This window comes from Lepidochelys kempii, chromosome 17 (assembly GCF_965140265.1).
Source record: "Lepidochelys kempii isolate rLepKem1 chromosome 17, rLepKem1.hap2, whole genome shotgun sequence".
NCBI classification, from domain to species: Eukaryota; Metazoa; Chordata; order Testudines; family Cheloniidae; genus Lepidochelys; species Lepidochelys kempii.
In genome coordinates, this window is record NC_133272.1 from 1758351 (window position 1) to 1770720 (window position 12370).

Consider the following 12370-nt stretch of genomic DNA (forward strand, 5'->3'; position numbering starts at 1 on the left):
GTCTCCAGTGTAATTACTTTCTATCATTTGAATCTCTGCTCTTCCATAATAAACGTGCTGTGTTCACTATGAAGAGATCTATGTGCTATGTGTTAAGGGGACCAGTAGTAAGTGGTGTGTACTGTTCCTTTGGGAGTAGGGACTCAGTGTTCAGTGGATCAGGGGCCGGGTGCTCCCCCCCGGGCGCTCTGGGGATGGTGTGTGCCTACTGCTAACCTGCACATAGTGAGGCCTGGCTGGTGGAGTCAGGGAGCTGATCCACAACCACAGACAAGGCTTCCTCACGCCAAGGGCAGGTGGTAGCAAGGTGCCTCGCAGCCCTGGGTATCCCGGGATGCGTCACAGGCTGCCACTGCACAGAGGACAGCTCGAGCCATCTGCACCTTCTCACGCTACTTAGAGGTGACTCTTGAGCAGCTGGCAAGTTGCTCTGGGCTCCTCGAATTGAGCCGTTTGTGGCGGAGGGCCTCATTCCATTACGAGAAACGAAACCCTGCTGGGCCGGGTCTCTCGTCAGCGCTGCCACATTCATAGCACCGCAAGGAGGATGGATTCGGCTACCACTGGCTAAGATTCTGACACTGCCCTGAGGCTGAGAGTCCTCCAACAATTTCAAAGCACTGCACGAAGCACTTCCGGGGCGCAGCTGCAGAAGTTCTCGATGGGTTTTCCTAGATGTCTCACCCTACCACCTAGGGGAGCAACGTTCAGGGCTTCAGCATGTAGAACTGACCAATGAAATTGTTTTTAATTGTTCACTCAATTGATATAACTTCATAAGTAAAGTTTTATGAATGAAACTACATTCATTCATAAGCCAGGTACCCCAATAACTGGCTAATTGAGTTTCACTTTCAATCCAATTGCTGCTTAAATCACTGAAACTTGCACTGCTTCAACATTGTAACTTCTGCTCACGGTCATTCATTGTACTTGTCTATATTGTAACTTCTGTTCACTGTTTGCCATTCCTTACACTTGCCCATCTTGTAACCCAAACTCCATTTTAACTTCTCCCAAACTCCATTTTAAAATGCTAACTCCATTTTTGCAAAACCCTGCTGTAATCTTGTTAGCGTAGTTTAGATGTGTGAATGAGGTATGTATGGATGATGGACTCAACCTCCAGCCCCAGCCAGTCCTGATGAAATAAAGTGTAAACACCAACGGCTGAAGGTGCAGACAACAGCCCTGACAAAGCAAGAAGAGTCCACCCTCAAAAGAAAAGAACAAAAGTACAATTGAAGAAACATCAAAGCCAGGTCCCAGGCTGAAAGTCATGTCTGCAATAGACGGGTGATCAATCACATCGGACCCAGAGGCAGCGTGACACAGCAAGACCTATAGACTCTGGATTCAAACTGAAGCCTACAAAAAGGATGGGTGAGATGGAAGACTTTGGAGGGTAACACTCTGCTGCCAACATGGAAGGGCATTGGTGCGCGCCCAACAGAGACCCAGCCCTTCCTTGTGCCCAGCTTTCCTGGCCAGTTAGCCGCCACAAGCTACAAACTCAAGCTACATTCAGGACTGGTAACTATACAGCAGCTGCAGAACATTTGGGGGGGGGTGTATATACACAGGTATTAGATATTGGTTATTGGTCATAAATCAAATTGTGTTACAATAAACGTGACATCTTGTCTTGTCCCCTGAAACGATCCTGTGCAGTTCTGTCAGTATAACAAGCACGCTGCCCAGGCAGAGGGTGCAGACTTAGTGCTGGGAGAGGAAAGGGCATTGCAGTTCTCTGAAACGACCCTTACATCTAATCATAAATGATCTGGAAAAGGGGGTAAGTAGGGAGGTGGCAAAGTTTGCAGACAATTCTAAATTACTCAGGATAGTTAAGTCCAAAGCTGACTGTGAAGAGTTACAAAGAGATCTCACTACACTGGGCGACCGGGCAAGAAAACGGCAGATGAAATTCAACGTTGAGAAGTGAAAAGTAATGCATGTTGGAAAACAATCCCAACTGCATGTACAAAATGACGGGGTCTAAATTAGCTGATGCCACTCAAGAAAGTGATCTTGGAGTCATAAGAATATGAAAATGACATTCTGGGTTGGACCAATGGTCCGTCTAGATCAGTATCCTGTCTTCCATCAGTGGCCAGTGCTGGATGCTTCAGAGGGAATGAACACAACAAGGCAATTATTCAGTGATCCATCCTTTGTTGTCCAGTCCCAACTTTCGGCAATTGGAGGTTTAGTGGCAACTGGAGCCTGGGTTGTGTCTCTGACCGTCTCGACTAACAGCCATTGACGGACCTGTCCTGAATGACTAATTCTTTTTTGAACCCAGTTATACTTTTGGCCTTCACAACATCCCCTGGCAACAAGTTCCATAGGGAAACTGTGATTGTGTGAAGAAATACTTCCTTGTGTTTGTTTTACACCCACCAACTACTAATTTCACTGCGTGACCCCTGGTTCTTCTGTTACATGAAGGGGTAAAACAACAATTCCTTGTTTACTTTCTCCACATCATTAATGACTGTATATCCCCCTTGGTCGTCTCTTTTCTAAACTGACCAGTCCAAGTCTTTTAATCTCCTCATACAGAAGCTGTTCCATACCCTTAATCATTTTTGTTGCTCTTCTCTGTACCTTTTCCAAGTCTAATATATCCTTTTTGAGATGGAGTGCCCAGACCTGCATGCAGTACTCCAGCTGTGAGATTGCCTTATTTCCAAGAGAGCAATCTGTGGTTGTCACACAAGAGGGGGTCGCAAGGGCCATGCAATGCAGAGTCCCTGCTCAAGTCAGCTGTCTTAGCACATTCAGCCTGGGCTTCAGACCAGGACTCTTGCAAATACCACAAACAATTGTACAGACTCGACAGCAGAATGCACAGCACGAACCAAGATCAACCGCCGCTGTGCGTCTTCCAACAGCTTCCCTTCATAAAAGAGCCATTTCAGTGCAATCGAGTCACTGAATCCCTTGTGCTTCAGCACTGGGACACTGCTCTTAGCTCTGCATCTCAGGTGCACTCCCAGAGATGGACATCATATCTGACACCCCTCTTGGGTAGAGGGACCCTGCAGTCCAGCTGCCTTGACCCTGGAACCAGTGCCTCAGCCCCCCGCTGCTTAGACACGTTTCCCCAGGGTCCACCTGGCTGTGGGAGCTCTGGTTGCAGGGATGACGTGGCAGTAAAGCAAGGAACACCAGCTCAACCAAAGAATCTCTGTAACCACTAACAGTGGATTCTTAAAAAGCGAAGGGTTACAGATTTATGGAAACACTCCCATATGCAACCCCCCAGTTCGATCTCACCACTCCTGTGTGACCTGGCTTTGGTGTTAGCATCCTTAGGCCAGGCACCTCTTCCTGCCAGCTTGGCCTTGTCTTTTGAATGCAACAGTCACAAGGCCTCTGAGCTCACAGAACCCCCTCCTTAACTGAAGTCTCTCCTCTTAACTGGTCAAGTGGAGAAACTGCAGCTGTCCCAGCTGTTGTTTAGGTTGGTGTGTAGTGAGTCCTCCTGGCAGCAAACTTCTTGTTCCTGTACAGAAGAACCATTTAGAGCGGAGGACCCTCTAGGAGGTGTCCCACCCCCTAACAAAGCACGGTGCCCAGAATAGACTGCCTCTGTCAGGACCAGACTCGTTTTCCCAGCATGTCTTGGATGGAGGTCACAATACATAAGTGACAGGAAGTTTACAGTCCAAATGGCATCATAACACCAAACGGAGTTTATGATTTGAACCCCACATACCTCCAGCCTGTCACATAGGGCACAGCCACAGCATGTGATTTTTTTCAAATACCATTCAAACAATTAAAGGAATTTTCAGCAGGCATGAAGTCGAAGTGCTTCTGCAAAAAGAGTCCCATTTTAGCCAATCAGTATTGCCACCCCCAGGTCAACCTGGCATTTAACGAGCAAAGGCACAAGCCAGCCAGCTGCAGGGTTTAGTGTAGAGGTACAGATCAATACTGCCAATCCCAGTGTGTCCCAAAGCACCCCACTGACACAGAAAGTGATGTGCTACCAAGTGTTAAAGGGTCACTGCCCAGGGACATTCTTTTTGAAGCGTGTCCTTATTTATGTTACAAACACTTTAGAGTATCAGAACAAAGCATCAAACTTTTCTGGAGTAAGATCCTTTGTTTGCTTGATGCATGCCTTAGAGAAGGCAAACAAACTAGTCAGTTCCACTTTGGTTTCTTGTCAGTGTAATTTTCTATCTTTATGCACTAGTACAATACCGCAGTGGAACAATGCAACACAAAGGAAAAAAGTTGATTTACTTTAAAAGCCTTTCTAATGGAACTCCATAAAGTTATGGAAATATTTGTCTTATTTTGTAGGTCTCCCCACCCCATGCTTAAAACCTATATGAGCTACATGTGACCAGTGGATTCCTTTACAATTCTACCCCAAAGAGTTACAAATCCTTAAAATTAATTCTTGATCCAGAGGACAGCAACACATTTGTTATTGGGGTTCTTGTTTTTGGCAGCAAAGAGCAATGAGTGCTATGAGAGGATACAAAATAAATCAAGTGAGCTCTGCATTGGATTTTAAAATGGGACATTCAGCAGCCCATGTCATAGCAAACGCTGAATCAGTTGGTATCATAGTCAGCTCTCCATTATACTATTGCCACAGTAAAGCCACTGGCAATCAGGGTTTCCTAGGAAAGAATGCTGCAGAATTAGATCAGAGTGAGGGCTGGCTACTTAGACAACGTTTATGAAAACAGGAGAGTCTCTGGATATATGAAACCACAGTGTGAAGTGCACAACTACCTGCATTTGGTCCTCACTTTGCCCCAATATGCAAGAAATTCTGTGGTTATGTGAACGTTAGCAGTCAAGTGGAAATTAATGATTTGCTAAGACTGACATATACAGTTTACATTGTGTTAGCACTTTCCATCTGAAGTTCTCAGAGTTTTTCCAGATGTTAATGAATTAATTTGCTGTCCCCTGAAAGGTAGTTCAGTACCATTCCTATTTTAGAGAGACAGCCACATAGTGGTTAACTGGCTTGCCATACAGAACGCCTGGAAGAGATCTGCTGACCCCCAGTCCTGTGTTCTAACCACGACTATACTCTCTGAAGCATCAGTGCGGATACAGGTTATCGTTTGATGACTGGGGCTTGCACACACCCATTCTGCTGCGCATGATAGTCTGGAAATGCCAGTGCGCTCATGTTTGTTATAAAGACAACATTCCGCACTCCCACTTTAGAACAAGGCAGTAGACTTTCACGGGTTTAAGGCCATTTGCTACTTACATTTCTAGGAAATGCAAAGCAATAGGATGTGATTTCAGAACAAAATGGTTCAGTTCTGGGAAATGACAGATAGAGCTCAAGGGGCACTGTGGTACGTTACAGCTTTTAGAAGTAGGTCACGTCATCAATACACACCTCATGCTGCATGAATGAATGAGACAGAACATTGGAAAGGAAGCAATGATTCTGTGGAGGGTGGGAGAAGTCACATCCCTCCCTCACTCCATGGACATGCTGTAGTATGAACTGACAACAGAGACAGTGTTGTTGTCATACAAGAATTCATTTCAGAGCAGATAACCTCTGTTCCTGGACTACAGCAACCTTTTAAGAGGAAAAAATTAGGAGGTAGGTTAGAGGCATGCATTCCTGAAATGATGTTTTGGAGTTACTGTACCTGTGCCACACCTGTGACAGTTAAAGCTACCCCCTCCGCCGTCTCTACGTCCTCGCACCTGGGCTGTAACGTCATTATCTCTAGGGAAATCCTGCCAAAAAACGTAGAACATTTGCACGTTTCCAGGTAACACACTGTCAGCGTTTCCCCTCTACCTCCTGCCCTAGGCTACCTGCCACACTCCTTATAGGTAATGTAAAGGATGCTGTCCAGTGACGCGGTTCATAATTAGAGAGGTCATTTTGGCCAAGGAAGTAAGATTTTCAAATAATGCTTAGACATCTTCTAAACAGAGAAAGGCCGGGAAGCCAGATTGAACAAGATAACGTGACCCCCTCCCTTTTACTGAGTTAACTAGCAGGTTACAGGCTAACCCGCAAAGACCCCTCTATCTGAAAGTTTGTATATTACAAATTGCCCAATAAAAAGGCAGCATATGATCTGCTTGGTCAGTGTCACTAGTTTTAAAAGTACAGTATCAGATTGAGAACACTAGGCCAGATTTCATCTCTCTAACTGGAGTAGCTACACAGATACCACAATACCTGTGCAGACCCCATAGGCTCAGACATTCATCAAGAAGTACTCTAGGGAAAGAGCTCAGAGAAGAGTCACAAGTACATTTTAAAGACATCCTGGCCTGTAGTCATCCTTCCCAGTCTCACTGTCCAAGACAGGAGTTGATTTTTTAAATAACTAATGTCCTGGTAATCAGGATATGAAACCCAGGACTGAGAGCCACCCCACTTTGCGTGTATGAGCTTGGGAATTCTAATCCAGATGTAGGTTGTTGCTTCAGGGCAGCTCCAGGCATCCGAGCAGTCTCCCATTTCCTCAGTGACTCAAAGCTTATGGAAATTGAGAGCCCTTGGCCCTCTAGGGCCACGACTACTTTTCAGTATCAGCTAAACAAACAGGAATTTTAAGCTATTGGGCTGTATCAATCCAATCCTTTTTCCTCTTCATTCCTTGCATTGGAATCCTGCTAGTTAGGACCAAAGTACACTGGCAGAGCCCTGTGCATAGGAGGGTGAAGGTCAGTGATTGGAAGAACAGAGGACGCTGCCTGTCAGGAGTTAGATAGAACCATAGAGCTGTGTGCACGCCCCAGACTCCTATGCAGATACATATAATAAAAGGCATTGGAATTTTGAAACCATTATAGGAGAGTAAGTATGACTTGGCTAGCAGCCACTACAAACCAGCTCTGAATCAAATCAAAGAGGCACAGGTCAGAGGGTTTATGTCAGCGAACATCAGTTCACACACATGAGATATGAGTAGGCAGCAGTATCCACTGAACAGGCCACTTTACCATTCTGTGAAATCATTCAAATGTACTGCACTGAGTCTGCGCTCTGCAATCACCCTAATTAAACTGGCATGCAGGCATGGGAGCTGATTACACAGATCCTGCTGTACAGTACATACAACTGGGTATCTCTGCCAGGCAAGTTTATAGCTATATTTAACAGTTAATACAGGGCTGTAGTTGTGTTAGGGAACACTTAATTGTCCTATCTACGCTATGAACTATAACAAATATGGTAATGAGTCCCCGATTCTGCTGTAGCTTTAGCGTACATGAGTCCTTGGAGCGGACCAAGATTCACCCCAGTGGAAGGAAACTCACTGATAAATAATAAGCACTTACACAGATGCTTTAGGCGCCATAAAAACATCAGTCAAATGTGAAGCAAAACAAGATGGGCTCTTTCCATACTGTGCTTTTAAAACACAACAACATTCAAGATGGGTATTACCGCCATGTGGGGAATAGAAGGACTTGGTTTAATCTCACAGCACAAGTTTGGGAACAAGTCAATGAGCCAGTCACATTAGGAATTTTCCACACACAGCTTTAACTTGAACAACAAAAACCCTACATCACAATTTGCCCCTCCCATCTCAAATAAGCCTGACCTGGGTTTGGTTTGCGATTGACATGTAGTGTTGGAGGCCCGTGTTCTCACATGGCACACGATGAGGACAGTGCCCTCATAGGAAAGAGGGAATGTCTGCAGCATTATTGAAAGGAGCCAGCCTGGCCCTGAATTTGGAATACGTCAGTAGCATCTCTCTACATTACCTACAGAGCTATGGAGTGTACCAGAAGGCAAACACCAGAGAAGGGGGCAAAAGAGGAGGGTGTTGAGATCTAGTTGTTGTCCCACTAGAGGAAAAGTTAGTGTTTATGTTATCCTGCTGCTGCTGTTGCACAAAATGGAAGGGAGAGAAGAAGGTTAGACACAATGTTAGGAAGCTGGTGGGTTATTACCTGTGCAACCCCTGTTACGTACAGTGGGACCCCCTCCGACGTCTCAATATTCTCACAGCGACAGAGGATGGTCATAACCTCCAAAGACAGTCTGAGCAGCGATAAATAAGGGTAGGATAGCAAATACACAAAGCAGTTACCAGAGAATAATCGACACAACGCAAAGGACAGACGGGACTTTCAGGTTTTAATTTTCCCCCATCACTTTCCACATCTCCCGCTGCCCACTCCTGAGTCGCTAACATTGCCGGGCAGAGATACAGCCCAGTCTCTCTCTGCCTGGGGGCGGGGGCGTTGCCACTGCCTAGTAGCTTTATTTAGATTGTATAAACGCAACATGGTTTGCTCTGTAATTTTGGCTGTGAACCCTACATTTAGATATTCTGCAAAACCAAAGCTTCCTGCCACCTGGACATTGCTGCTACAGCTGTTCAGGAATTTTCTGTCAGTGCCCTTTTAACAAAATCAATTCTTTTTTTCAGGGAATTTTCAATTTTGCCAAAAAATTCAATTTTCCACTAGGAACATGAAGTGACAGTCCCCACCTGGAAGGCTCTTGTCAGTTTCATTTTCTGCCTGCCAGGAGAAAGTGAAATTGACAAGAGCCTGCCCCCAATGTGCTGAAACATTCCATTCCAGGCCTCCACATTTGAAATTTCAGAATTTCTGCCCACAGAATATTTCCAAAGCTGTTCATTTTTGTCCTGAATCAGGATGAAATGTTTTATGAAACCTCAAAATTTACTATGGGATGGACATTCTGTTTTCTGACCAGCACTAAATACTACTTCATCTTCCCCGTTCAGAACCAGCAGGGCTTCACTCCGACAACTGTGCAATATCTGCAGCTGTTCTGGCTTTCCCTTCTGACTGGTCCTCCTGAGGAGATTTTCTAGTTCAAGAGAAGGAAAGTCTCATTCTCTCGGGCAAATGGGAATGCAGGAAGCTTCATTACTTACACTGCACTTATGAGTTACTCAGGAGGTCATTGGTTCTTGAAAGAAGAATCAAATCCTGCACTCAGGTCTTGACATGCCTGGTAAGGTGCCTCTGAGCTCTCTATAATGTGTGTAACTAAAGCTATGTCTACACTGCACACATTACAGCGGTGCAGCTGTAAGGTATGCAGCGTAGCTGGTCTTTGTCACCAGGAGAGAGCTCTCCTGCCAACAAAATAAAACCACCTCCAATGAGGAGGGGTACCCTTGTCGGCAAGTGCTGTCCACACCTGTGCTTTTCATTGGGCAGGGGTGCGTTTTTTTCACACCCTTGACCGACAAAAGTTTTACTGATGAGAGTGCAGTGTTGACATAACCTAAGCCTAGGCACCTCTTGTAACGAACGACCTGGTAGCCCAGACTTTTGATTAACATTTATATTGTGGCAACACCAAAAGGCCCCATTGTACTAACTAGCGTACAAACATTTAGTAAATTACCATCTCTCCCTGCCCTCCAGCCACCCCACATTTTAACTCTTTAGACAAATTCTCAGACCTCTTGAATAAGTCTATTCCTTCTGCAAATGATGTGTCAGACCCTCTCTTTGGGCTTTCTCAAGCAACTTAAAAAGGGAACCATTTAAACACAAAGGACAGGAGCCATCTGTTCAAAGTGTAACTATTCTCCCAACGCTCACATGGTGTCAGACTTCTGAAGCGGTGTAGGGGAGAAGCCTGACACCACTGAAAAACCACCATACCATAAGCATCAGTTCTCCTGTGCTGCATACCACAGCTGGGCTTTTCTTCATTTTCCCAACTGACACGAGCGCTACTAGAAAGTCTGTTAAAACGCAAGCATTAGTTGACATGCGGTTGGAGTGCTATAGTACCCTGGCACTGTAACAGCCTAGTGTGGCAGCCACCGAAAGGGAGACCTGTACAGGTGGTGTGAATCATTTGCAAACAGCATCAGATGAGAGCTTGCTATGCCCACAAGCTAAGTGGCCTGGGGCTATCCCGAAGCGAAGGGCATCTAAGATAATGTGTCATTTCTATTACGATGGAGGTGCACAGCGAGGACAGCAACATGCTAACTACATCTGACAGTGGCAACACATCAAAAGAGAGAACAAGTGATGAGGCCAGCCAGTGCAGGTTAACTGTAACCATTTGGCCTTCACTCTTATGGCAAAACCAAAAAGTCTCGTCTTTCTCCTTTTCCCTATTAATTCTTATAAGTGCGGAGGAACCCCACACAGGTCAGTTGGATGTTACGACTGTGTTACTTATTGTGACATTCCCATGGACCTGCAGACTAAGCAGTTACTATCACAGCATGTTAGTTCAGAGACTGAAGCAACAACAAACAGCAAGCAAAACGCATGGCTGGGATTGGGGAGAGAGAGGAAATCCCTTGGTTTTAAACAGAAATTTGGGCCCAATCCCAAAGTAACAGTTAGTTTTTGAAACTATAGAGGGCTGCATACCTTTAGGAAAATAGACTTGAGTAAGAGGAGAAGAAAATTGCTCCTCACTCCATCCCTCCCCCTGTATGTTCAGTACCACCGGCAAATCACCAGCACCCTTATCAGAAAGACTGGCTTGGCAATAGCTGTCAGACATATGGCTCTCCCAACAGAGCTTCAATACTTACTGACAGACAAACCAAACTGGCCACAAAGGAAAACCAGCCCCCACTACAGAGCACCTCTATTATACCCTCTTAGTAAAGCAGCAGCTGTTTCCCTGTTACTGCTATTCCCTCAAGTGGAATAGCAACTGAAAGTTCTTGAGTTCCCCCAAACTGACTGATTTTAGCAATGTGGGAAGAAAAATAAATTCATTAACATTAAACATAGACATGGGCCCTCAATTTGCTTCGATTTTGAGGTATCTGGAAAAAATAAAATCAATTTTAAGGGGGAGGCATGCAGACACACAATATCTGTCTGAAGAATACTTCAGCTGAAACCAGACTTTCTCTATCATTCACCATGGTATCTGGGCATCTCTGTGCAAATAATCTACACAGAGAACGCAGCTAGAGCCAGATTGTCCTGAGACTACAGGTTATGTGGGTCCTATTTTGAATAGGACGACACTAATAGATGGTACATTTGAAACAGCAGGAAATATTTCTTGAAGTACCACAAAGACCTTCATTCCTTGGAATTCCCAGCTGCAAGATGGTCAAAGGCTGAATCCCACAGCTGGATTTAAAGAGGGCTGTGCAGGTGTGAGCAGCCCTAAAAGGCCATCATTAAATGAGTGTAATTAGATCTCATGCTTCAGGACATTCCTCAAGGGCCAAAAAGGATCTTCAGCTCCTTCCCATCACTTCACCTACTACAACACTGCACAACTGTTTAGAGGCACCATAGGGAGGCGTGGAGCTTTCCTTTGAAACACCAAATATTGGCCATGGCTGGAGGCAGGGTACTGGGCTTGTCAGGGACCAATGGTTTGATCTTGTTTGGCCAATTCTATGTTCCTAAAGGTACTGCTGACAGCCTGAAGGTTTACCTACCCAAAAGACACAAACAAGAGGAGAGAGGTCTCCTTACCTTTGTGTGTCAGAAATGCACCACCAAGCCCAGGCCCAGCCTCCGAACACATACTGCTTTAGATCAGAGCCACAGCAGCCACCTGCAGCACAAGCAGAAAGCACAAGTATGTTATAGTTACACACACAGAGCCATCTCCCCCAGGCAAGTTAAAAATAAAAACTTGCTTCCAAATAGCTCTCCACTCAATGATGAGCCACAATAGCGACCAGCAAGATTGCAGAAAATGCACGCTCAATTCCTGGGAAAGCAAAGGCAGAGAGCAGCTCTCTGACAAACAGCAGCCTTCTGTAATACTGGCCTTTCTACCCCCAGAGGCTGAAGAACAGGCTGAGTGAATTAATTCTTCTAGTTTCCCCCAATCTTTCTGAAACCACAGGGATGTTGATGTAATGACACAACATGAGACTGCTGCAATGGTAGAGGTGAGCTAAACGCATGCTAATCCACAGGACACGAAGAACATCTTTCCTGAAGCCCCCTTATATGTTGCTTTCCTCACCACTGAAGTTGTACATTCAGTGCTGACCCAACTACACTATTTGCAAGAGTTAGACCAGGGGTGGGCAAAATACGGCCCGGGGGCCACATCTGGCCCTTCAGACGTTTTAATTTGGCCCTCGAGCTCCCGCCAGGGAGCAGAGTCCAGGGCTTGCCCTGCTCTGGTGCTCCAGCTGGGGAGTGGGGTCAGAGGTTGCCCCCCCCGCAGCTCCCGGAAGCAGCAGCATGCCCCGTCCCACCCCACCCCCCCGCAGCTCCCATTGGCTGAGAACCACAGCCAATGGGAGCTGCAGGGGCGGCACCTGAGGATGGGGCAACGTGCAGAGCCTCCTGGACATGCCTCTGTACAGGAGCTGGAGAGGGGACATGCTGCTGCTTCCAGGAGCTGCTTGAGGTAAGCACTGCCCAGAGCCTTCACCCCTGTCCCACTCCC

At 45.9% G+C, this 12370-nt stretch overlaps 1 protein-coding gene across 6 annotated transcripts in view; it reads right to left on the reverse strand.

The window, feature by feature from the left end:
* The window catches only part of FLOT2 (flotillin 2), a 31293-nt gene that overhangs the window by 10095 nt on the left and 8828 nt on the right, over positions 1–12370 (reverse strand). For 2 of the 6 annotated variants that reach the window (XM_073315928.1, XM_073315931.1), the window contains 2 exons: positions 11437–11518; positions 5652–5742 (listed from right to left, as the gene is read on the reverse strand). The exons of 1 other annotated variant lie outside the window; for it this stretch is intronic. In XM_073315928.1, coding sequence (XP_073172029.1) covers positions 5652–5742; positions 11437–11518 — 173 coding nt within the window. Of the gene's footprint in view, positions 1–5651; positions 5743–7929; positions 8021–11436; positions 11519–12370 lie in introns of those variants that run through there. 3 more of the 6 variants (XM_073315930.1, XM_073315932.1, XM_073315933.1) reach the window with 3 other exon arrangements.